Source organism: Tachypleus tridentatus, chromosome 2 (genome assembly GCF_004210375.1).
Source record: "Tachypleus tridentatus isolate NWPU-2018 chromosome 2, ASM421037v1, whole genome shotgun sequence".
Lineage (NCBI taxonomy): Eukaryota > Metazoa > Arthropoda > Merostomata > Xiphosura > Limulidae > Tachypleus > Tachypleus tridentatus.
This window is the reverse complement of record NC_134826.1, coordinates 92,353,565-92,380,700: the sequence shown is the minus strand read 5'-3', so window position 1 is coordinate 92,380,700 and position 27,136 is coordinate 92,353,565. Positions and strand designations below refer to the sequence as shown.

The following is a 27,136-nucleotide window of genomic DNA, read 5'->3' as shown; positions in this document are numbered from 1 at the left end:
ATTTTCTTATATTACATTCTCTTTGGAAAAACCTTTAGGGCAAATGTCCCCTTTTTTTATTCAAAAGGGACTAGAAGGACTTGCTGGTTCTCCAAAGTCAGTAAAGAAACTTCGATCTGGTGACATATTGGTTGAAACATCCACATTTCAACACAGTGAACTCCTCTTGAATTCAAAGGCAATTGGGGATATACCTATTGAGGTTACATCCCATGCTACCTTGAATTCTTCACGAGGAGTTATTGTTGAAAGGGATTTGAAGAACGCTCCCAGTCAGAGATTCTCGCTGGTCTCTCCACTCAAGGAGTTTCTGCAGTGAGGCATCTCCACTCGCAAAGATGGAGTTACACTGCCAACAAATACCCTCGTTTTAACATTTACTTCACCACGTGCACCTGCCACCATCAAGGCAGGTTATCTCATTTCAGGGTTTGGCCATACATACCAAACCCTCTTCGATGTTTCCAATGTCAGAGATTCGGCCACTCAAAGACATCTTGTCGTGGTTCCCTGACATGTGCTCGTTGTGGAGGCAAGGACCACGATGCCTATGACTGTGACATGAACCCACATTGCGTAAACTGCAATGGTTCTCACCCCTCTTACTTTCATTCTTGCCCAAAATGGTTGGAGGAAAAAGAGGTGCAGCATTTGAAAACGACACATAACATTAGTTATCCTGAGGCTCGGAAATTGCTGTCCACAACTCCATCTCGGACATATGCTGCTGCACTTCATTCCACAACTACAGTGGGAGTGCAGACAGATCTCTCTGTGCCTCCAAGAGAATCGTTTTCAAAACCAATGAAAAGCCTTTTGACCTCCGTGGTTAAAAAGGTTGATGAATCGACTTCCACACCCATCTCTGTTCCTCCCATACCTTCCAACAAACCTCAAGATCCACGTCCTTCAGTTTCAAATACAGGCATTTCTTCTGATACATCTTTTTCTCCCACTACAAGAGACAAAACAATTATTCGTTCGTGTCCTCAGTCACTGGATTCCCCTTCCAATAACAAAAACCTGCCCACCCGACCCAGAGCAGGATCCATGGAGGTTGATAGACCCCCTCCGACTAAAGACAGTAAAGAAAAAAGACGTGGTCATAAACCGAAGGGTTCTCCAGCCACTTCACCTACTCGTTCTTAAAAATGGCCACCTTGATACAATGGAACTGTCGAGGTTTACGTTCTAATCTGGATGATATCAAAACGCTGATTGCTTCCTACCATCCTGTTTGTCTTTCTTTACAAGAAACATTTCTCAAAACTGCTGATACTGTCTTCATTCGGCAGTTTTCTCTGTACAGAAATGACAGGTTGTGTGATGGTCGAGTACATGGAGGGGGTGACACTGTTGGTTGATCAATTGATCAACACGTACCCACCCTGTCTTTGTCACTCAACACATCCTTGGAGGCTGTAGCCATCCGTGTTTCCTTGGGTCATACCATCACTGTTTGTTCTCTGTACCTGTTCCCTCGAGAGACATATGATCAATCAGATCTTGATGCTCTCGTTGAACAATTGCCATCTCCATTTCTAATCCTAGGGGATTTTAATGGACATCATCCCCTCTGGGGAAGTGCTATTATTGATGGGAGGGGCCGATCTGTAGAGCGGATGCTCTCTGATCACAATCTTTCTCTTTTCAATACTGGTTCTTCAACTTACTTTCATGCACCTAGTCAGTCCTTTACCGCTATTGATCTCTCAGTTTGCTCCCCTTCATTATTCTCCCATTTTTCATGGAGGGTTGACAGTAATCCACTAGGCAGTGATCATTTTCTGATCCTTTTGAGAGAGACTGGCCGTGGTCGATGCCACCCTACCTGCTAAGACTACTGTGTTTTGTTTTGTTTATTTACTATTGGGTAATTTATTCAACATTGTCAAACTATAACTTTATAGTTTAAGGTCATATTTATTTTTTAATATGTTACTATGTTCTGTTTTGTGGTTTATTTTTTACTACTAAATATTTATTTATATCTTTTTTACATAAATGAAAATGTGTGTATTGGGAGTAAGCTGCATTTCTTTCTTTGAGTTGGATATGTGAGTAAGATGCTATTGTACTGTAAGGCTGCATGTCGTTTGAGTCTTGCAAGTGCATCAGATACACGTACATATATAGTGTGTTTTAATGTTGTTATTGTTAACACAACATTCAAATCTGTATGTAATGTATTTAAAGCTACACAAATATTTTATTTCATTTTTATGGATTACCTGTAAAATACTAGAATTTTCAATGCTAGTAGATAAAGTTATGTCATTGATAAATAATGCAAACTAGAACTAATGAAGGTTCGAACTTTCACTGGTCAGTGTGTTTCAAACATTCAAGTGTCAAAATTTATTCTTTGGTGCAGTCCTAGTATAGAATTTGCTTTTATTTTGACTGAAAAAAAGGTTTTTTGATCATTATTAAATTTATTTTCCTTGATTGATGACTGCTCTGGACTGTATCCACCTTAAACGTTTTTTTTTGGCAGTATTTTGAAATTCATAAAGACCTGTACTAATAGCTTGAAATGCTGCCCAAGGAAACTTCTAAGGCAAGTAAAGTCTGTACAGGTTATCTACCTAAACTTTCTTTTAATCACAAATTTATTACAAAAGTTAGTAAATAGAGTTGTACTGATGATGGACTTTGAAGTTAAGAAAGGTGTTAGTCAGTAGAAAATAACCTAATCTTTACTAATAGTTATTTCCTCTCTTTCAGGTACCTGTGAAGTTCCGTTATCCTTTTTATACAGAGATGCTGTGGTATGTGCTCCAGCGTTATGTCCATTCTATTATGGGGAAAAACCACTTAGTTTGTGATGTGGATGATGAACTTGTGAATTCTAATGGATCTCAAGCAAAAAAAAAGGAGAAAGCAGTAGTGAAGACAGAACCTATTTGTGGTCTTCACATGACTTCGAATGGCAATGAAGATACTAATGACACCAACCATTTGAGCCAGTATATGAAGTTAGTTCCCCCTCATACTTCCCAAGTGACAAGCCTCAAAGTAGATGGTGAAAAATATCCCAATGCTAATGGTAGAAAACTGAATGAAATAAGTGATACAAAGGCACTCTTGAAGCAAGAAAATTTGATAGCTTCCCCTTATGACAGCATGCCTCTGACAGAGACAGTCAATGGAGAAATTTTGGAGAAGCCGAAAGAAAATAAAAATATTCATTTAACTCAGTATGAGCTCTCTGGTTTGAAGGTAAAAGTTATACTTTGAAACTTAATTAGTTATTTTATGCATTGTGCTTGTGTCAACAGAAGTATTTAAGTTCAAATAGAATATGTAATTTGTTTTTCAAAACACTGTTTTCAATTTAGATCTCTTGTTGTTACAAGTCATAATGAAAAGTGTTTTGCCAAAACCCTTGTCACAATTTTTTTTCATGCAACATTTTTGGATATTTTTTCAGGCACTTTTCGTGCAGTACTATATTTTGTGTTAAAAATGCATCTATTAAAATTGCTATGTGTTGGTTTCTTGAAATTTAAGATGTGCATTATATTTTGTTGAACATAAATTTCAGGCTATTGTTCAGTGGCTTCAGAGACTTCCAGCTAATAAGAAGTGTGTGCCAGACTTAATTGTCAATCCCGAAGCTCTTTTGTTGGACATAAAGGTATCCTTTTTATTTTTATAAAGTCAGAATTGCTTGTTCTTATTATGCATATTTTCTTTTTTTTAAATAAATTTTTGGTGTTTTTCAGATTTTATATGTGTTAATTAAATGTGTATTTTTTGTAGTCTTAATAAGAACAATAGTAAATGATTATTATAAGAATTTGTAGAAATTGTTATACTGTTATGAGCTTGTTAATGTAAGTGTTTAGTCCTGTAATATTCACACATGCAAAATATTTTTTTAGGGTTAACTTTTTCAACTACATCCTGAAAGAAGATTAGAAATAAGGAATTGAAAAGTTAAGGTTATGAAGTTGAATAATACACAGTTCATCAATATTTACAACAACTCTTAGCTTTCTGAACATATCTCCATAACATTTGGTGAAATTTTATTAGATTACAAGTATTTTGTACACAAAAATGAGGTTGTTTTAATAGAGTATTGCAAGTAAAGATTTGTTAATTTTTTAGCATTAGGTATTTGCACTCAGTCTCTGAATATTTCAAGTATGATTAGCAACATATTGTACAGTGAAATGTTTAAAATTAAAAATATAATAATGCACCTTTGAATTTTTCATCAAATAATTTTGAATGTCTTTACCCGTTTGTAACAGGTCAAGGGTCAGAGGCCATGCCATCACAATTGTTCACTTGCACTCAAAATTTGATTGAAATACTATTTTATGAATTTTTGTCAGTAAGTTTGATATAAAATTGTAGATTATAATTCAAACTTTAATATATATGTGTCAATTTCTTAATTTAAAAGTAAATATTACAAGAACGTACCTAAATATCAACTTTTATGAGTCACTTGCAATGTTGAATATAGCACTGGTTAAGATTAGATGTTTATGATCTCAAAATACTAAATCAGTAGTTTCATACAAATTAGGAACTCAGATTTCCAATATTGACAAGCTATAATATAAAAATCTTGTATGTTTTTATTTTTCTGAGATATGTCTTATGTACTGAATGAAACACACAGAGAACCTGTTCACCTCTTTCTATATTTGGAAAAGGTCATTTATAAACATTTACTTCAATATATAGCGTGATTAACTACTTAACAACTTATAATGTTCCCCTAGTGATTTTCTCAGCCACTTTAGTCTGTGAAAAGGCTATCACACTCTTTCAAACCAAGATTTCAAGAAGGTAGGTTGTATTTTTAGCTTGCTCAAAGTTTCATATCTTGTAAAATCTAAATACATCTTAGTTACTAAGCTTCATAAATTAGAGTGGAATTCTGTGGTATTGATACAGTAATTTATGAGTTTATGATTATTCAACTGTATATATAAATCTAAAAGAAATTTTGTTTCATATCCTTCGTGTGTGAAATTTTGAAGGGCTTAGCAATCTACGTCCAGCAACAACCAAGTTCAAAGATTGTAGCTTGAAAAGATAATTGTTTACTTTACTTATTGATTAACTTTCTAGACTTTAAGAAAAATAAGTTTAATAACTTATTTCTAATTAGTAATAATCTGTATACATGTGTAATGTAAAATAAGTGAAATGTTGCAAAATATTAATCCACTAAAACAGGGTCAGTTTGTAAAAACTAAAGGTTAGTTTTATGTTATACACTAACGTAAGTTTACGTGCACTGCATCAATGCAAGTTTTGTAATGTTAGCTAAGAGTGACTGAAGGATCAATACAATAAAGAATATACGTATAAATATATAATGTTATGAGACTTGTGCTACTTAGAACTATCTTGGAAAGAATAAATATATTTTAAAAGCTAGAATATTTGGTAAATTAACATTTTCAGATTTACAGATATTGTTTTATAATGTATTTTCTACTAGAAAGAAAAGCATAATTTATATAAATGTATTTCTTAATTCTTTTATGATGGTTATGAAGTCAGATTTCACATAGGGTAGAGAAAATAACTAACAGAAATAAAGTCCTACTGAAAACAAACATTTGACATATATTCAGGAGGTTTTATGAATTACACGGATAATATTTGAGATTTTTGGGGCAAAGATTAGTTTTTTTTAAAATCATAACATGAAATAACTTGGCGTTTGGACTGATTCAGTATTTTACAAACAAATCTTTGGTAAAAATACTCCATTAAAAATCAGGTTTTTATGTACAAAAAAGTTGCAAACTATACTAAAAGCCTACCAAATTTTGTAATGGTACATGTTCTGCATCAGAAGTTATACTATTTATACTATAAATTCTTAATGTGTGCAGATGTATATTTAAAATCATATTATACAGAGCCCATTGCAAAAGAGTTAACTGTAAGTTTTTATTTTTTATGTTTTGTTTTCCTTTCATATCGTTTAGCATTACTACTTATCCTGATGTATCAACAAGCATTCTTTGGGTTTACTTGGCAGTGCTTCCTTAGCTGTTGTCAGAATGTTGAATCTTTTACCTGCTGCACTGAAACCACTGTGGCAATTTGGTTTATGTTCAACAAAATTATCAAATGTTTCTAATATGCATTTTGAAACATAGCTAACACATAATTAACAAAAATTCATAATTAAAACCTAAATAAAATTTACTCTTCTATCTAACTAACATATTTGTAGGTTTGAAATAACTCTAAGCACTAGCATGGATACAAGCCACAGTGATGCTGAAGTTATTTGACAGGTTTGCTATGGAATTCTTCATACAATTTTAAAGTGACTGTTGGGAAATAATATTTCAAAATGTGCTCTTTCTATTTGTTACAAACATCTAGGTCAACCAAGTATAATTGCTTGAGAAATTGCAGCTATCTGTAGGTGTGGCATCTATCAAGAATTCAAATTTATTTCTCTTTTCTCCCAGCATTTCATAAGTGACTTGAAAAAAGAAGAATGTGTTAATAGAGCAATTAACCTAGATTCTGTTTATATGTTGGAGTATAATATACAGAAAGAACTATTTAAGTTACAGAGACAAAAAAAATAAAATTTAACTAAAGAAATTAAAAGTTTGAACTGTAATGTAAATTTCAATTCTAATTCATTGGTGTACATTAATAGTAGGATTAATTAATTAAATTTTGAATTTAACAAAGTAAACTTGTGACATGCAAAGTACAGGGGTTCTTGTACTTATAGGATTAACATTAACTGCTTTGCTTAGGAAGAATAAATGTATTTTAAAATCTAAGAATAATTGGTAAATTAACATCTTCAGGTTTTTAGATATTTATTGTTTTAGTTTGAACTTTACAACATACCTAGTTTTATTCCTTTGTTTCCCAGAACTTACTACTAGTTTACATTATTGTTGTAGCAAATGAAAACACTTGAACCTCAGATTTGAGTATTTATGATTTATTATATTAAAGGTCCTGTTATTCATTGATTTGTGTTTCAGGTTCTGCTTAGAGACCACAAAAATGATAATCCTCACATGTCTTGTACAGGTAAACCTGTTCTGTGGTGGCCAGAATCTAAGGTAAGGTCTGAAAACTGATTTTTTTCTCTTGTATAAATTTATATAAAGATATTAGTCATTTGTTCAATAAAACACAGCATGTATAAGTTTATTAAATACTTGTGTACCCTTGTAGCTAAGCAGTAAGTGTGAAGGCTTATAACACAAAAATTTGGTTTTGATACTCAATTGGATAGAGCATTGTGAAGCTTTGGGTTAAAAGCACATTTTTTGATTTGCATTTTACTTTATACCCTTTATAGTGTTACACATGTTTGATTTAGAATAACACTTGGAAGACTTTCTTGTCATTAAAGCTGGGAATGTGATGATTGTGCTAATTAGGAATTGATGGTTGTATTAATCTATTACATTTGACTAATTGACCAATACATTGTTTTGAAACCATAGTATATATGTGTGTATATATAACCATGAATGTTTAAGCCAGAACAAAACACATTAAAATTAAACAAAATACACTGCATTTTTTAAAAAAAGATTCTAGGGTACAAGCTACAACGTGGGATTGTAAAATGTATCCCAGGTTTTGGAGGTGACTGAAGAAGTAGGACCCACACTGCAGTGGGATACATCATCGATCAGTCTTAACCTCCAATTTGCTAGTCTCGGATAAGAAGATTAGAAATTAGGAGAGTGAAATGTAGGTGCTCAAGCCCATGACGTTGCACATCTATATCACCCTTCCTGCCCACAGACAGTTGTGGGAAGATGACTGCTCTCCCATATTAAAATAAGAAAAAGATAAACATAAAAATATGGGTGAAAAAAGTGAAAATTAAAATAAAATGGAAAGTAAGGTATTACCATTTGGGGGTAAGAAAGATGAAACATCTTGAAGTAAGCATGTCTTCCCCCAGTATTGAAGAGGCACTAATTAACGTGACATTGAACAATATCAGCACACTAAGTTTACTATGACTGTTGTGCTTTTATATGTGGCTCGAGGTGTACATCTGTATAAAGTAGTGCGAAGTTCTTAAATTACCTTATTTTTAACTAATTGAAGTATTTTCAGTTTCTAATTTTACTGGATAAATGGTGTCAATAACTATATATTTCAGAATTATTTATGCTAATTAAATCATCTATATATCTGTAAGTTAAAGTAAACATATCTGGATTTGCCTATATTTATTGAAAACTTTAAAAAAAAATTTTCACATTTTATGTTTATCTGATTTTAACTTGGGAGAGCAGTCACCTTCCCACAATTGTCTGCAAGTAGTGAAGGGTGATGTATTACATTTAAATGTAATTATTTAATTTCACTAATATACATACATATAAAAAGGTGGTGGGTGCTGCTGACCAGGTGAGCTAGTTTGATGGCAGTAGATGACCCTGAAATCATGAGCCTGCTCCCACCTCTAAATCACCAAAGATTAACAAACTTGAATTAGAAAAAATTATAGCTTCAGTTGGACAGGTTATAGGTAGCCCATTATATAGGTTTTGGTTTAACAACAAACATGAAAGCAACATTTCAGATACTCTGATAGTTGGAATAATATATCCCTAATTTTGATTAAATAATTTTTGAGACATTCCATTCAATCATAATTTTGATCAATTGGTTGTTGGAATAACTGAAAACAGTAATATTTGGAAAAAATGATATCAGTTAATGGATTTAATCATAATTTTGAATAATCAGAAAGTGTGTGTCAAATCATTATAATTACTCTTCATAGGTAATTTATTTTATTGTCCAGCTTTACAAATCATCAACTTTTGAGCTAATTTTTATTCTTAATACAGCTAGCCTAATTCTGCCATGAATATTGCTGTTATGTGTTTAAATAACGTTTCAGAATAATATCAAATTTAGACCCCTTGGTGTGGATTCCTGTACGTAGTGAGGGGACCTCCCAGGGAAGTTTCTGTTCTTTCTGGTTACCTCCTCTGGGATGTAAACATCCACCCACGTGTTTGCTGTGCGTGGCGACCCGTGAAGGGGAGGAGAGGATCCTGGTGGTTGAGGGGTCCAACCCTAACACATCTCTTTGGCCTTGAATTCCTGTAGACGGGCAGCCTTTGGGTGGACCCCTTGGGTCAGTCAGCTGGTCCACTTGGGCTAGAGTCAACCAAGTACCAGTGTTGGAAGTTCGCAACGGGTGTTGTGGACATTGTGTCTGATGCTGGTGTTTGGGTATAGTGCTCATGAAACCCTGGCGTTGCTGCAATGTCCTTGCATGACATTGTAGTGCATCCCCTCGAGGGGCTCGATGGTGGGTGGTTTTAGTGGGTATTGAAATTTTCCTTTTTTCCTATGAATCCTCTTATGGAAAATTTAAATAAAATAGTGAAAAAACAGTCAATAGGTAAACGACCACGTCTCGAAGAAGGAGTTTCTGTAGTGAGGTGCATCTCCATTCACATTCACATGCCATTTACATCACCACGTGCACCAGCCACCATCAAGGCAGGTTATCTAAATTGCAGGGTATGGCCATACATTCCAAACCCTCTCCAATGTTTCCAATGTCAGAGGTTCGGCCACTCTAAGACGTCATGTCATGGTTCCCTGACATCTGCTTGTTGTGGTGGCAAGGACCACGATGCCTATGAGTGTGACACGGACCCACATTGTGCAGAACTTGCTGTCTGTCACTTCATCTCGGACATATGCTGCTGCATTTCGTTCCACAACTACAGTGGGATTGCAGACAGATCTCTCTGTGCCTCCAAGAGAATCGTTTTCAAAACATATGAAAAGCCTTTTGCCCTCAGTGGTTAAAAAGGTTGATGAATCAACTTCTACATTAATCTCTCTTCCTCCCATACATTTCAACAAACCCCAAGATCCACATCCTTTGGTTTCAAATACAGGCATTTCTTCAGATACATCTTTTTCTCCTACCCCAAGATGCAAAACAATCATTCGTTTGTCTCCTCAGTCACTGGAATCCCCTTCCAACAACAAAGACCTGCCAAATCGACCCAGGGCAGGTTCCATGGAGGTCGATAGACCTCCTCCAAATAAGGACAGTAAGGAAAAAAGACATGGTCGTAAACAGAAGGGTGCTCCAGCCACTTCGCCTACCTGTCAGTAAAAATGGCCACTTTGATACAATGGAATTGTCAAGGTTTATGTTCTAATCTGGATGACATCAAAACACTGATTCTCTACTTGCCATAGAATCGCTTCACGTTGGCTCACACCTTGTTCTCGCTGATATTCAAAACCGACTGGCCCATTTCTCATTAACATCTACTTCTATCCAGTTTTTCTGGATACCAGACCACGTTGGTATTCGCGGGAATGAGCTTGCAGACGCGGCAGCTAAATCTATCTGCTCTGGCACTATCACCACTGTGCCTAATCCGTACATGGACTGTGGTCCTGTATTCAAGGCTTGGCTGGCAGTCAACTTAGAGTGAGCAACGTGACAACAGGATTTTCCAAATAAAACCCTATATTGGGCTTTGGCCGTCTAACTTCCGTAAGTTGTTCTTCAAGTTGTTCTAACTTGACTACGCATTGGGCACAGTTTTTTAACTCACTGTTTTCTTTTATCTGGAACTGTTGCACCAGTGTGTAGTTTGTGTAACACTCAAATTACTGTAATCCACATTTCACTTTCTTGCCATCGTTACGACTCTCAACGACGGCACTATTTTAAACATGTTCTGTCCCAAGGTTTGTCCGTAACATTGGACAGTGTTATTGGTGACGGTGACACTGTCCACCTTGATAAAGTTTTTTGTTTTTTAATGGCCATTAATCTGTTTAATGCCATTTAAGTTTTTTAATTTATACATTAAACCTTTTTTATTGTGGTTCCCTTTTAAGAGTCTCAATCTCTCTAGTTCAATTTGAAATTGGAAAATGGCCGTAACATTAAATAACTCTACACCAGGACTGGAAAGGCCAACTTCAGGTGACTAATGCTGCTGTTTGAACTACCCGTTAGTCGTCCTGGCGAATTGTTATTACAATTTTGCTGCATGTTTTTTAACACTTTTATTACTTTACCTTTTGGTACTGGCCATAATGACACATAACCCGGAACCAGGACTGGAAAGACCAACTTCAAGTGACTGACGATGGTTCTTGTACTTATTTGTTAGTCTTCCTGGCGGGTTATGATCATTACCATTATGCTACAGAAAGTCCTTTACAACTTTGTGGACTGGATGTCAACATTTTGGTTTTATGCCATTTTGTTTTTAATTGCTGTTTTGTTTTTACCATCATTTCCTTTTATGAATTTTATTACTTTTACCTTTTTCTGGACATTTTGCTTCATTACTTTTAAAACTTTTCTTAATTTACCTTTTGATAATGGCTGTTATGACTGAAACCAGGACTGGAAAGGCAAACTTCGGGTGACTGACAGTGGTTTTTGTATTTACCTGTTAGTCTTCCTGGCAGGTTATGATCATTACCATTATGCTGGAGAAAATCCTTTACAACTTCTCTTACTCTGCTTTCTCTTTTAACATTGTAGACTAGGTGTCAACATTGGTTTTATGCTTTTTCTGTTTTACATTCATTTCCTTTTATGTATTTTACTACATTTAATTTATTTTTACCTTTTTACCGGACATTTGGCGCAGATAGCCAAGCTGCTTTGTGCCATAAAACACTAAATCAATCAATCAAAATTAGAAATATTTTGTAAAGTTTTATTGTAAGAATACAGCCAGAATAACTTTTTCTTAAACTGTTTTATATCAAGTAAATTGTGTTATTTTATATCCTATAAAGAAACCAAAACCGAAACCACGAACTAACATACCATCAGGAACAAAAGGAAAGTCTGGAGGGAAGAACAGTGGTAACAATAACAATGCTAGACGACGACGAACACGGTGCAAGAAGTGTGAGGCCTGTTTAAGGTCTGATTGTGGAGAATGTCACTTCTGTAAAGATATGAAAAAATTTGGTGGACCAGGCAGAATGAAGCAGTCGTGTATCAGTCGACAGTGCATGGCAGTAAGACATCTTGTATCATATATTTTAGTACCATTTTATCTGATACCAATGATTTTATTTCCTTGGGTGTTAGTCAGATGTGCTTCAATAAGAAATTATTATATTGTGGGAAGCAAGTGATTCTATGTATACGATATAGAAGCTAAAGAGTATTTGTTTTTATGCTTTTTTTATTTATTTGATTGTAATTGAAAATAATAAGTTCTTAAAATATGTGTATATTATTTCATTTTTATCAGTCTCTGTTAAGTTTTATTGTAAATATAGCCTTAAAATACAGTTCTTAAACTGTTTTTATATCAAGTAAATTGTAATATTTTAAATCTTGTAAAGAAACCAAAACTATGAACTGGCATACCATCGGGAACAAAAAGAAAGTCTATATGTGTATTTGTTGTTGAATTTTCACCAGTAAAGATAAATATTTCTAACAAGCTTGTGTTGAATCTTAAAGAGAACTTTCTTTCAGACTTAATATTTGGGGTCTCAGAGGCTAATACTTTTGCTGTATGAAGTTTATGAATTATAAATAATCCCTTTAACTCCTTAAAATGACTTGGATGCTGCTGGCATATGCCCAAAAATAATGATTTACCCATTGAAATGTGATAGCGTGTGATAAAAGTTGTCTATTTAGCTGAAACCTAATTTAAATCATACAAATTCCACCTTTTATTAATTGACTGGAAATTTTTTAAGGTATGGTAATAATTATGAGGACATCATGAAAATAATTCCACAGAACATGCAAAAAATTATGGGTTTAAAATGAAGTTTATGTTAATAAGAATCCTACACAAAATATCTGGCTGTCACTTGTGAAGTTAATCATTTTATTCATACTCATTTTAAAAGAAATATTGATATTGAAAAAAGAGTTCTTATTTTTAAACAGCCTGTACTACCTCATACAGCATGTTGCATGATCTGTGGTCGAGATGGCTGGGAAAAAGTGAGTAACCCACAAGATAATGAGTTAGCAAGTCTCATGGAGTGCTCACAGTGTTGGGAAATTGTACATCCAACGTGTCTACGGGAACGCTTTCCAGAACTTCCTCCAGAGGGCTCTTTCAACGATGATCTCCCTAACAGTTGGGAATGTCCAAAATGTTGTAGGGATGGAAAACCAGAACAAATAAAGGTACATAGCTTTTGTTTTATAAACAGATGGTTTTTGTTGTTTTCACAGCATAAAAGCAACAGGGTTTAAATTAGTTTTATTTCATTCAAAAAGCTACCTGTCAACATTCTAATACTTTTAATAAATTCTAATGAAAATGGTTCAAGCTTTATTAACAGGAAAGAATTTGCAATTTATTTAAAAATATAAAGAAATAGGATAAAAACATAGCTTCTGACCTTATGGCCACAAGTAATGATAAAACAAATTTTAGAGAACCTTAATTAATAATGTCTATTTAATTTAAAATAATATCCTTCAAATAAGCATAATATAAAGCATATTTGAGTGGTTGAAGATTTGACAGGTTTTTATTTTAAAATTGTTTAATTATTCACATACTCGATGATGTGGAACTCACTTTGAGACGAGTAAAATTTAGAAACTGGTAACAAAGAAAACTTTGTAACAAGTTTTAACATGGTAACAAATGTACAATGTTTCAACAAGATTTAGATGTTGAAGAAATGTAGTTCAAACATTAAATGTGTTATGTTAAAAATGTAATAATGTTTTCTTTGTTACCCATTAAAACCATCTCTAAACTTATCATCATGCTGGTGTGAGAAGAAAAAGCAGTATGTTATGTAAATAGAATCTACATTGCTTTAGAAATTAAGAATGAAACTACATTTATATGTGCAAGAACCAGAGGTATTCATAGTTTCACATAGGTTTCTGTGCGTTAATCTCATTTTATGTAAAAATCAAAAAAATATATTTAGTTTTCTTTGAACCCTTTACCGACAGGTTTAGTATAAAATAAATGAGTTTGTATACACATTTATACTATAACTTTTTAAAGAAGCACGTGTATCTCCAAAATTTGGTATACTTTTAGTAACGATTAAAAGTTTTGTACACAAAAAAATCAGCTATTTTAATGGAATATTTTTCTAAATATTTGTTTATGAAAATATTGAGTCTATTTTGACACTCATCCAAATGTAAAGTGATTTTCTTGTTACAATTAAAAAACTTCGTCCCAAAAATTTTGAACATTATTTGTGTAACCTTCCAAACCTCCTAGATACATTTAAACATATGTTTTCAACAAAACATATTTTGTCTGTTATTTTCTCTACCCAAACTACAGGGTGGCCCGTAAGTCCCTACCCATCCATATATCTTATGTATCCAGTGTATTTGTGTGCTGTCCCTTATTCTCGCCAGTATTCTTGTGCTCATGTACCCACGTACTTGTCACAATACGCTCTTCAAGTGTAAATGGGCTTACATCGGCCATATTTCTCTGGTAAAAAAGAAACAAATTCATAATACATGCATAATTGAATATAACATAACATATGGATGGGTAGGGCCTTACGGGCCACTCTGTATATTGGGTCTGTCAGTTTGACCAACCTTGTGATCACCATAAAAATTAGGAAATAAATATAAATTACAATTTTTTTCTTCAGTGATTACATGTAATAACATGAAAACACATATTTATTCTAAGTATCTTAATTCTCCTAAAATATCAATATATATTTATTATTTTTACCTTTCAGCCATACCTGGCTAACATTGCAGAAATTGTAGTGATGTTCACGTGCACTTGTGTTACCCCATGTCCAAGATATTAAAATTGGCCTTTACAAAGTTATCTGTTTTGGCTGTGTTTTGTAACATACAATCACATTTCAGTTATAATACATGATATACGTTATATACGTTATTACTATTTACAAATAAGTTCTTACACATATTTTCATTAAAAAACACAACAGTAAATAAAAATGTATAGCAAACAGTTATCTCTCTCAGTAAATAACTTAATACTTGTTTGATGCTTGCTTTAGGTTGCTAAGCATTTTCAAATTTTGCACTCTGGAGGATATGAAACAAAATATTTTCTTAGGTTTTATATGTATATTTGAAGTAACCAAAATTCTTAAAATTTTATATTAGAATTCTGCTATAGTGTATCAAACTTAATAACTAAGAAACTCTATTTGGATATAAAACAAATATGAAATCTTAAGCTCAGTAAAGTGTCAACATATACCTTCTCTGAATCCAAAGTAAAAAAGAAAGGATTCCCTAACATATAATTTGCAGAGGCTCAGATAACCACTGTGGGACATTCTGAGAGTTTGACTGGTTATTCATGTTTCAACAGAAAGATTTATTTGATCAAGTGTCTCAAAAAATGTAAAGAGGTGAACGAAGCCATTGTGTTTGATTTAGTGCATGAAGAAATATCTCAGCAAGTATAAAAGATTCTTATTTTATATCCTAGCTTGCCAATATAGGTAATTTGAGTTACTAATTTGTACAAAACTATAGACTTTGTATATAGATATCACAAATATAATTTGAACCAATGCTGCATTTAATAAACCACATGACACACAGAAATCAATATTTGGATATGTTCTTTTAATATTTACTTTTAAATTAAGAAATGTATAATATTAAAGTTTGACTATGATGTACAATTTCACAACAACTTATTGACAAATTCATAAAATAATAGTTAAATAAAATTTTGAATGCAAGTCAACAAATATGATGACATTGTCTTTGACCCATGGCAGTATGGGTAGTGCAGAAAAATTTTGTTTTAAATAAGTAAATGTGTGTTGAAAAGATTAAAAATGATTATTTCATAAAGATACCTGTTTTATAAGTTAATTATTCTTTAGAGAATATCTAACAGTCTCGTTTTAGTCCTAAATAAAAGTCTGATATCTTTTCTTCTTTCATGTTCTAAAATAAAATTGTTTATTTTGTTTGTTTCCGAATAACTTATTGAATTATTTGTGTATTTCCATTAAAATACAGAACTACAGAAAAAAAAATCATTTATTTAAATGAACAAAAAAAAATGGCACCATAAGCTATTGAGGAAAAAATCTTGAAATAAAATCATGCATTATAGCATTACCAGATAAAGGAAATTATACCTGTTGCAGAACACAGAAAAGGATATAATTCCAGAAAGTGAGAAACCAGTCATGAAAAAACAACAACTGCATAAGTGGAACAGACTACATGTTCAAACCCACAAGTGGCTTTGATTTTTACTACATTCTCTGTCCACAATAGAATTTAAGTGTGATAGTTACCCCTCTGTCATAGTAACTTTTCACTCAGGAATTGCAAAACTAAAGTAACATTAAAAATACTATTTGTACAAATCAGTTGCATACATTGTCATTAAAATTTCAATTGTAACTTAGTTGCAAGTTAACTAACTACTGCTAAATACAAACTAGATTAGTTACTTGGCATTTGTTTCTGGCCCTCATTACTTGCTTTAATAGGTACTAGCAGAAATAACTGCTTGTTCCTGTGGAAGGCTATTGGGCCTGCAGCTTTTTTTTGAAATTGTCTGACATTTTTACAACAATGTACTGATACTTGATATTCAGTAATGTTCACCATTCACAAGAAAAAGGAATTTATTGAAATTTTAGTTCTAAAAATGAGCTGTCTTCACAACATTATACCACAGAGTAGATTTTATTGAAGTTTTTTTTTGTAGATGCAGTTATCAGTGAATGTAGCTTTGCTTTTCTGTTACAACAATCATGAGATTTTTCACAAGTTTTTAATTAAATTTTTTAAAATGTGTTTTGATTGTTTTATATTAGAAACTTCTTTGTTTTAATTTTTATTGGTTGAATTCAAAACAAATAATTTTTGTGGAAATTTCAGTTGTTTTATTTATTGCTTAACTATAAAAATACTGCCTTTCTTTCCTTTCTGTCGCTGACACTGTGGATAACTCTGTCTGCTCTGGTGCTGTCAAAGTCGTGCCTATCCCATGTATGGACTATGGTCCTGTATTGAAGGCTTGACTTCACACCAGTTGGTAGTCAACTTGGAATGAGCAACATTGTAGCAAGTGTTTTCCAAATCAAATCTTCTGTTGTTCTTTGGTCATTTTGTTTCTATAAGGATCAGAGGGAGGAAATTGTCCTAACTAGGCTACATATTAGTCACATTCATTGTTTTCTTTTAACTGGGACTGCTCCAGCAATGTGTAACCTTTGTGACACCCAAGTTTAATTCGCTGTCTTTTACTGACATACCATTGTTACGACCACGAATGATGGCACGATTTAGACATTCTTTGGTAATGGTGACAGTGTCCAAAGTTTTACTGGCCATTGGCTTTTATAATTCTCTTTAACTGTTTTACATGAAATTTGGACATTGTTTCATTTTAACTTTATTTATTTTTAGAATAATTTTACTTTCATATTTTTTACTGGTTCTTTGGTGCAGATAGCATAGTTGCTTTGAAGCAATAAATACCAAACAACCAACCTAAAATATTTTTAAGCAATCTAAATAATTAAATGATGAAATCTTGAACACAATGAAAATTGAATTTAAAAATTAATAAAATAAATGACCCCCTATAGGTATGCCATTCTGTTGCTTAAAACATTGAATACGAGATAGTTACTGTAAATATAAAATGATTAATTTTTGTATTTATCTTAAGTAAAATTGTATTTGAGAATTGAATATCTTCCTAAAATAAACCTATTAAAAAACTGAATGGTTAAACATATTTTAGAATAGAATTGTGAAGTCAAAAGTGTGTGAAGCAGCAGCAGTAGTGTTTCATATGAAAAGTTCATATTTAATGTTGATAAATTCATAATTTTTTGTTTTATTATTCTAAGTATCCAAAATGTCATTAAGCATAAAACCAGTAGGGTGTACATATGTTTTTAAAGAATTATAAGAAACTTTTAATAGTCTTATTGTTGATTCAGAGCATTTGGAACTTTGAAGTTAAGAAACATTGCCTCTAAACATATTGGAGTAAACACAATTAAAAATCAAACTTGTTTTTGTTCTGGTGATAACGTCTTTTGCTTATGTGATTATATATCATAAAACAAATAGTATTAGGCATGTTGTAGTTTTAAACACATATATTTTTATTTGGTTCATTAAGGGTTTTCTCAGTAGAAGAGTGTATTTCAACGACACTGTCTGTCATGATAAATATTATCGATGATAATCGAGCATTGTCAGCAAAAGATGTTCAAACCATAACAACTGTTATACTCATGTTTGGCTTACAAAAATATAATGTTTCAACTATTATCATATTCGTATCCTAGTCTACCTAATGAGTGAGTATTGAGTAAAATATTTCTTTTGCAATTAAGTATGGTGAAAGTTGTGTAGTTAAAAACTATACATTCTTTTCTTTTTCTTAGAAATGGCCTGAGGGAATAATTAGTATATATAGAGTAATTAGAATATTGTATATTTTGACACTTAAGAGTGATTAAAATCAGTTTTTTATTTGGTTTTTATTTTCTTGCTTAGCCAAGACATGTGAAAGGTGGTCGTCAGAAACATCCTGAAACTCCAAGGTCTACTCAGTCTACAATCTCAGAGATGGTTTCTAATAATTACAAAGAACATGGAAACCTGAAAACAACTACCAGTATTTCCCAAGAAACAGAAGGAAACACTGAGAAAAATGCTCTTGGAACTAATGATTTCAGCCCTGTCAAAAAAAAGGTAGTAACATGATTTCAAAACTGATATGTTTAATTTTTATCACTCAGTATAGTTCATTAGCTGTGGTTACGACACAGTGGGATTAACAACCGTCTTTATAATATACAAGTTTAGAGATGTTAAGTTTATCCTTTTAAAAAGAACTATGTTGTAAAATGTGAGGTTTCATATTTTTTATAAAAGCTGTTGTTTTCCTATGAAGATAAAACTAGAGAGTACAAATCAACAAGATAGAGAAAGCTCTTCCAGTTCTGATACAGAAAGTGAGAAGAAACAAACTTCAAGAAAACTGTCACTTACTTCTGAAGATAAAATAGGGGTGAGTCAGACATCTAATATTATACTACATCTGAAACTTTAGGCAACAAGGAAAAAAAAGTGTGTTATTCCTAAGTGAACAGAATATTTCTGGTGTTTTCATGAGGAGCATGAAAAATTATAAAAAAAAACTATTACTATTTGAGACTAACTAACATGATCTTTGTAAGAACTGTTCTTATGTTCATCATGTTACTGTTTGAACAGTGAATCATTTGGCCAGTTTAGTTACCTTATCACTCTTGTGTTATTAGATATTTAAAACTTGGTAAGAGAAATATAATGGGTTTATTAGCTGCAACCACATTTCAGTGGTTTTAGTCTCATATAATTGTAATGTTTTTCAGAATGTTCCCCCTTCACCTTTTAAGTTTTTAGGCATGCAAAATTCCCTTAATATAATGCATGTTGGCATTAACAACATGAAAATATGATACTTTATTGTGATATGAATATAAAGATAAAGAGTAATTTTTTATTACTGTTACAGAAAACCTTTGTAATGTAAATAATAGGTTTATGCTGATTGCAAGGTATTAAAAGTACTTTTATTTTGTCTCAGTTACAGTGATAAGAAGGAATAACTGACCATTCAACATCCATATTATGTTTCATATTTCCTGAAAAGTGACTCAAAACTGATACTGAAATACAATAATCAGTTTTAACTATTTTAAAAGAAGCTTTCACAGTTATTTAAGTTGACGTTTTTATGTTTAGTTATTTCCATAAAATCTTTGGTTTTATGTTTGTTTGTGTCCTAGTGAACCCATAAATAATGTGTATTGGTAAGTTAAGCTTGTTTATGGAAGTTGTAAAGTAAAAGGATCTTGTATTTCTCAAGAACAAGTAATAAAACTTCTGAAAATGTTGCCATATAGTTTCACCTTTAAAAATCTACAAAGAGTGATAGAAGCTCTTGGGTTAAAAATGAATTATGATTCTTATTTTTCATATGTAAATTTACTTCATGTTTTTCTCATAATTATTGTAAATCTTTTTGATTGACCAAGATATTGTCCCTTTTGTGTGATGACAGACCTCAAAAAATTACAGGATCTGTTCTATAAATTAATTCTTGGTTTAAATATCCATTTAGTATTTCCTTAGTTTCTTACTAGGACTCAAGCTAGCTAGTAAATTCTTGTAAAATTAGAGAAGTCTGCTGATGAATCTGTAATATATTTTAAGTAGAATACGTCTTATACATAAAAATGTTTTTTGTTTATTGTATTTTTCTCTTTTTTTATACAACTGTCTGGGTGTCATGGAAATATATATTCATGAACAAATTGCACCTTCAAATGAGTAAGCTTGTTTCTTGTAGTAAAGTTACTTTTGAGAAACAATCTACAGTTGATTGTCTAATTTTTTTAGATACTTTGCTGTGGAGTAATTACACACTTTCTCTCTAAATTGCTTTAGGATATGGCTTTTTTCTTTTAAGCAGTAACTAAATATATTATCAGGCAGTCTCTAGTAACGAGTTTTTTCTTTTGTTAATCACAGTTGCATTTTGCGTGGCTTTAATTTTGTTACTTAGTGTAAGTTTAGTAATGTAATTTTTCTTCTGTTTCTCATTATTACTGATCTACAGCATAGCTTTGTCTGTGCTTTTTTTTCAACTTGTAAAGCTATTGTATAATATGTATTTATGCTTCCATTCTTGCAAGCTTTTTTAATTGGTTCTGTTAGCTCTTTTGATACTTAACATTAATCTGAAAATTCTAAAACTTGTTCATGATAAGGATTAAATAATTTAAAATTTTAACTTACAGGAAGAAATTTCTGGTCCCTCATTTCCAAAACGCAAAAGCATGTTCTCAGATCAGTACAAACACAGATGTGCAGAATTGAAGAAGCAAGCCACTCAAGCCCATGTCAGATCCTGTGCTAAGTATCCTCTTAGTATCAAAAGTAGCCAGAAGTTATCCAGTAATAAATCTGCTTTGAAAGCATCCTGTCAGTCCATGAAACAACCAAACCCAGAGATTCATCCTCGATCTCCACGCTCAGTGTCAGGTGTAGCAACTAAAAAACACGGTGAAACTGCTAGGGAGCGTCTTGTGAGGAGTTTAAAAGGGTTAAAAAAGAATTCTGAGTTTCGACGCCATACAATTATGAAAATAAAACCCCGGCCTCTAGATAATGTTAATGTTAGTAGTAGCAGTAAGCAAGATTCTCCACAGAGTCCTAGAGAGTTTGATAAATGTGAAGTGAAGGTTGAAAAAGTGGACAGTGATTCTGCTCCTAAGCGACCCAGAGCTTTTACAAGTCTCCAGGATGATAGTCAAGTAGAACAAAGAGGAACTAAAAGGTTGGTTGAAGACAGTGACCAATCCAAGATTGAGCAGACTCAAGGAGAAAGAACCTTACCACCTCATGCACCAAGAATTACAATGACCTTAAGAAACAAGCCAAATCTGCGAAAACCTAAGTATGTAGTGAGGCCAGCACCTCTTTTAGAGAACTTGATTGAAACCAGAAAAAATTTTAAAAATGGTTCCAATAACTTGGCATTGAAGAAAGATGTGATGCTACCAGTGTTTCATTACTTGTCTGCAGGAGATTTATTTACTTGTCAGTTGGTGTGTAAAACATGGAACCGATGGACAGTGGATCCTAGCCTTTGGAGTTACATGGATTTTAGCCGCAAGAAAATAACTGCAAATATTCTAATGGGCATTGTTCGAAGACAGCCTGTCTCTCTAAACCTGAGCTGGACCAACATATCTCGACGCCAGCTGTCATGGCTGATAGCTAGATTACCACAACTGAAGATTTTGGTCCTTAGTGGCTGTTCTGCAGCAGCTGTCTCATCTTTGTGTACATGTTACTGTCCTTTGCTTTCTTCTCTTGACATCAGTTGGGTGGAAGGACTGACTGATTCCTTTATTCGAGAGCTACTTTCTAGCCCATCTGATTCTCGTCCAGGCTTTGTTGAAGCAAAAACCCGTCTTCGACAGTTGCAAGAAATACGGGTAGCTGGAGCAGATATATCTGATGTTTCTGTGAGGCTATTGGCACATCATCTTTCCCTCTTGTCCCGTCTAGACCTAAGCCACTGCCATAAGGTGACAGACATGGGAATAGCTGTTCTGGGTGCTGCCAAATCAAACAGGTTAACAGCACTAGATGTCTCCTCCTGTGCAAACATTTCTAATACCAGCTTGGAAGCTCTAAGACGTTGTACTAGTCTCTTGTATCTGGATATGCGAGAGTGTTCTCAAGTTACTGAGGCTGCTTGTCAGAAATTTGTGGCTCAAAGTCGGCAGAAGCTCACAACAAGAGGAGAAAAACTAATTAAAAAGCATTGGTGATCCAATGCAATCTGTTATTCTCATTTCTTTTGAATTTCAGATAGTTAAATATTTTTTTTTCTTTTCATTATAGTTTCAAACACTTCATATATACAGATTTATTTTTTCATGTTTATGCTATTAAGATATTTGTGTGCTCATGTAAATACACACAGACACACACACACACACACACATCTTTCTTGTTCTCTCTATTTTGTCATTGTTTAAAACATAAAAAAGCCTGGATATGTACAGAAGTTAAGTTATATTAGTTTTTAGGCATTTTTCTCAGGTTAGCAGTATTCCTTGTTTTTCACTGCCTACAAATTACTATACTTACTTTATTATTATTATTCTGTATGTGACCTTTCAACATCTACAGATTTAAATTGTGATTTGGGGATTTTTCATCCAGAATTATTTTATACTGACTCTCATATATGAGATTCACAAAATTCCAAAAATTTATATAACTGAATGAACAGACAGAATGTATTCAGTGAAAGAAATTACCATTGCCTTGATAACCTTTTTACAGTATTTGTTATTTCAGAGCATTTTCCATAATTCACAGAATAATGCTTAATTGATTTTTTAAAAAACATGTTGTAAAAACTGTATTTATATTTTTATTTCAGTATTATTTTTAAGCATAATCAGATGTACTGAGAGAGCTAATAGTGTGCAAAAATATTTTGTTTTTTTAAGATACAAAAGATGGTTATAGTACTAGAATTTTTGGTGTGTTAGGTTTTGAAACGTTGCATGACAAGTTACTGTCATACATATTTTCACTCACCAGGCAAATGTAAAGTGAACACAGAAGGTTGTAAGGAAAATGGGATTATAGATTCATAACATTGTAAAACATTTATCATATAATCATTGTTCTGATATGTTAGTTTAACAACCAGATTACTTACTGTTGGAGTTACTGGCATTGCTTGCATTCATCATGTACAGTACAACCACAAAGCTTTGGTTTTAATAAATTATCCACAAGGACTTTTTAAAACAGATTTGGCTCAAGTTCTCTGTTTGTATTTGCAAATGAGGTGTGTTCAAGATATCTTAACCCTTTTTCAACAGGCTTGATATAATATACACATTTGCACATGTTAAGTATTTACACTATAACTTTTGATGCAGTATGTGTACCTACGTAAAATTTGGTAGATTTTAATAAAGATTACAAATTTACTGTTCTACATTTTAAGAAAAATAAGTTTAATAATTTATTTCTAAACAGTAATAATGAAGTGTAGCAAACAGTTATCTCTTCTAGTCACAATTTTTGTAATTGGTTGCTAAGCTTTAAGAAATTTTGCATGCAGAGGATGTGAAAGAAAACAATGTTTTTAAGGTTTATATATACATACTGTTGAATAACCACAAAATTATAAATAATTACTGATACAACAGAATTCTACTATAATTTATTAAGCTTAGTAACTAAGAGGCATTTAGGTTTTAAAAAATATGAAACTTCAAGCAGACTAAAGAGACAACCTACCATCTTGAAATCTTGGTTGGAAAGAGCATAGTAGCCTTTTCACAGATTAAAGTAACTGAGAAAACCACTAGGGAGACAGTCTAAGCTGTTGATTGATTATTCACAAGTCATATAATGAAGTCAATGTATATAAGGGACTGTTTCCCAAAAATGGAAAGAGGTGAATGGGGTAATTGTGTTTGATTCTGTACAAACTATATCTCAGTGAAATAAGATGTGAAATGCTTATTATGTATTCTAACTTATTAATATTAGTAATTTGAGTTCCTACTTTGTAAGAAACTTTAGGCTTAGTAATTTGACATCACAAACATCTAATTTTAAACAGTGCTGCATTCAACATAGCAAATTACTTACAAAAGTTGATATTTAGGTATGTCTGTAATATTTACTTTATAATTTAAACTTTGATAATACACAAACTGATTTCTTAATTTAAATCTATAATTTGATTCCAAACTTACTAACATAAGTTCATAAAATAGTATTTCAATAAAATTTTGAATGCTAGTCAACAAGCATAATATGACCTTTGACCTGTGTCCCATTGTGAAAGGGTTAATGCACAACAGTAACTTTTGCTATATAAGTAAGAGTTTGGAGTTTCTCTCATGAGTATTTTATTCTTTTCTTTTAATCAGTAGATTAACTGTAAAAGAGGACATCATATGGGCAAAAAGAAAATTTGTAGAAATTTTAACCTCTCATAAAAAAAAAAAAAAAAAATTCTTTACAGTTACATTCCTTCACAATTACATGATTGTGTGGATCTATAAGAACCGTCATTAATAACTATTTCATTCATCTTGCATGGTTTTTAAAAAGCTGTTATAAACTGTTTTGGTACTGTAACCATACTACAATGACTGTTGTTAATATGATGTACCTTCTCTTGCTTATATTGAATATGACATTGTGTCATCCAGATGTGTGTATGTATGCATGTACCATGTCACCAGCAAATATCATTTACATTAGGAAAAATCTTTAAGTGTGGCTACCTATGTACCATTATGACAGAAGGATCTCAAGCTAATGTGTTTTGCTACCTCCGAGCAGCTAAGCAATATTCTTTGGAACATCAGTATTGGTGACAAATTATCCAGTGCACACATACACCACAAGTTGAAAGTGATCTCAAATATGATATGGAAGAAATGCCTGTACAAGCTTCGAACATAAGTTATGAAAGCAATAAGATAGTTGTGCAACCACATTTGTCGACATTTTGTTTGTGCAAGCCCATATGGTGGCCACCACAACTTTGTTTTGTGTGGTCATCTAATGAAATAATTTATCCCCTATGTGCCTTGTTTTGTCAAGCCAAAATTGGGATAAGAGAGGACTATTACACTGCTATGAAATTTGTGAATAAATTAGTATCTCTACCGTTGTTTGATAGCATGTTGATGAATTGTACTGTGAACAAAACAAACAAATATTATGGTTACTGTACTCATGACTCTGATTACTAGAATAAAGTGGAAAAACAACTGCATCAATGAAATGTGTATTTTTCAAGCATTTCAATTGTTGATAGCACATGTGAAAAAGCATTTAATCATAAATCCCTGTCGACACATCCTTTGATCAGTGCAGTTGTATTTGGTAAATATATGAGTAGAGATTGCTTTTTGTTACTTTGCAGATAGTGATAATGTTTATATAAGAGACAAAATGTGTATATCATGCGTTTTCTTACGTTAGAAAAACTTGTGCAGGGTTTAATCCTTTTCAGATTATTGTACCTCTTAATTCTTTACAGTTACATTCCTTTACAATTCCATGATTGTATGGATGTGTAAGAACTGTCATTAATAACTATTTCTTTCATCTTACTGCTTCAAGCAGTCTATCCCATCAAAAAGGCATAGATTTAGAATAGAAGTCTTTTGTACTGTGTGACTGTGGAATTGGACAAGACATGACCACATATACTGGGAATGATAGACATTGAACATTGTTATTGAGGAAAGGACATATTTCGTATACAGAAAACTGGCATACAAGTCCAGAAGTGTGTCAATACCAAATGAAGAAATGACACGGGATTGCAGTCAGTTAGGTCTAAAACAAAATATACGAATATTTATCCAGCAAAACTAAAGCTAGGTGAGTATCATATCAGTCACAAACAACGTTATCGTTTTGAATTGGCATGGTAAACATGATGTTTGCATGCTTTCAACTGTACATACCAAAAATGTGATTTATTTTGGAAAGGAAGATCATCATAAACATCAAAAGATAAGGAAACTGAATGCAGAAGGTGTTTTGTGGACAAAGCAGACATGTAGATAGAATAAGTTGATGTGTCAGGAAATTGCCAAAGTGGTATTAGAAACTATTTTTCCACATGATTTATATTGCCATGCTAAACTTTTACAAAATTTATTTAATGAAAACTATTTAAAAAAAGAAAAAAGTTTTCTGGACTGTTTGAAAGGTATAGTGTTGTGACTACTCATTCATGTGTATTGGCAATATATTAGATTTTCTTAACAGACTAACAACCAGGCACTTTCTTAAAACTTTAAACTTTGCTACCACCAAAGATAACCAGATCATAACCTTTCTCTTTAACTATATTAATTTGCAATATAGTGGAAGACGATATTCTAGATAGAACTGACGTACCACTCTTCCATTATACAGAGTGGTTTAATTCCAATTTTATTAATTGTTATCTAGGCATGATTGGCAACATTAATTAACGTTAAAAGCCATATCTGATGTCTGTTTGATATCTAAAACTCTTGTTTTACTTAATTTTTATTTGTTTCATACATTGGATAGTATTTGTATACAATTTGAAAGTGCTGATAATTGTTTAAAAAATCAATAACACACGTCCTCAGTGTATAGCCAATTTGCAGTCCTGGAAGTAATGGACTTCCCATGTAAAATATTTACTTAGAAAAGGAAAGGATATTTCTAGGGCCATTGAGGAAAACTTCTTAGTATTGTGAATTTTTAATATATTAATTCTACTGTAAGATTAACTGTATCATTGAACTTTAAACTATTCTAAGAAGCTCATATCCTATGCTAAAGAAAAAAAATTGATATATTAATGTACACCACAATTCCAAAGTATGAGATCTTATTAAATAGATGTATAAATATTTATTTATATATAACTGTTTTTCTTTACTTATAGAAGTACGTTTTTTACATTAATCAGTTAAAGAATGATAGACTGTGTACATATACATTTTGCTTGTGAGTTTTACCCCCTATATTAGCTTTTAAACACTGGGTTCTATTTGAAATTGTTTCTAAACATATTTCACACTTAAT

The 27,136-nt window shown here is 32.4% G+C and overlaps 1 protein-coding gene across 4 annotated transcripts in view; it reads left to right on the top strand.

Moving 5' to 3' along the window:
- Window positions 1-23,342, top strand: part of LOC143244545 (lysine-specific demethylase 2A-like) — a 69,460-nt gene extending 46,118 nt beyond the window's left edge. For all 4 annotated transcript variants that reach the window (XM_076489451.1, XM_076489450.1, XM_076489452.1 and 1 more), the window contains 8 exons: window positions 2,728-3,222; window positions 3,548-3,640; window positions 6,999-7,079; window positions 11,794-12,021; window positions 12,917-13,162; window positions 18,506-18,703; window positions 18,906-19,022; window positions 20,800-23,342. In XM_076489451.1, the coding sequence (XP_076345566.1) occupies window positions 2,728-3,222; window positions 3,548-3,640; window positions 6,999-7,079; window positions 11,794-12,021; window positions 12,917-13,162; window positions 18,506-18,703; window positions 18,906-19,022; window positions 20,800-22,341 (3,000 nt within the window). In that variant the 3' untranslated portion in view covers window positions 22,342-23,342. The remainder of the gene's footprint in view (window positions 1-2,727; window positions 3,223-3,547; window positions 3,641-6,998; window positions 7,080-11,793; window positions 12,022-12,916; window positions 13,163-18,505; window positions 18,704-18,905; window positions 19,023-20,799) is intronic.
- Window positions 23,343-27,136: the final 3,794 nt, after the last annotated feature.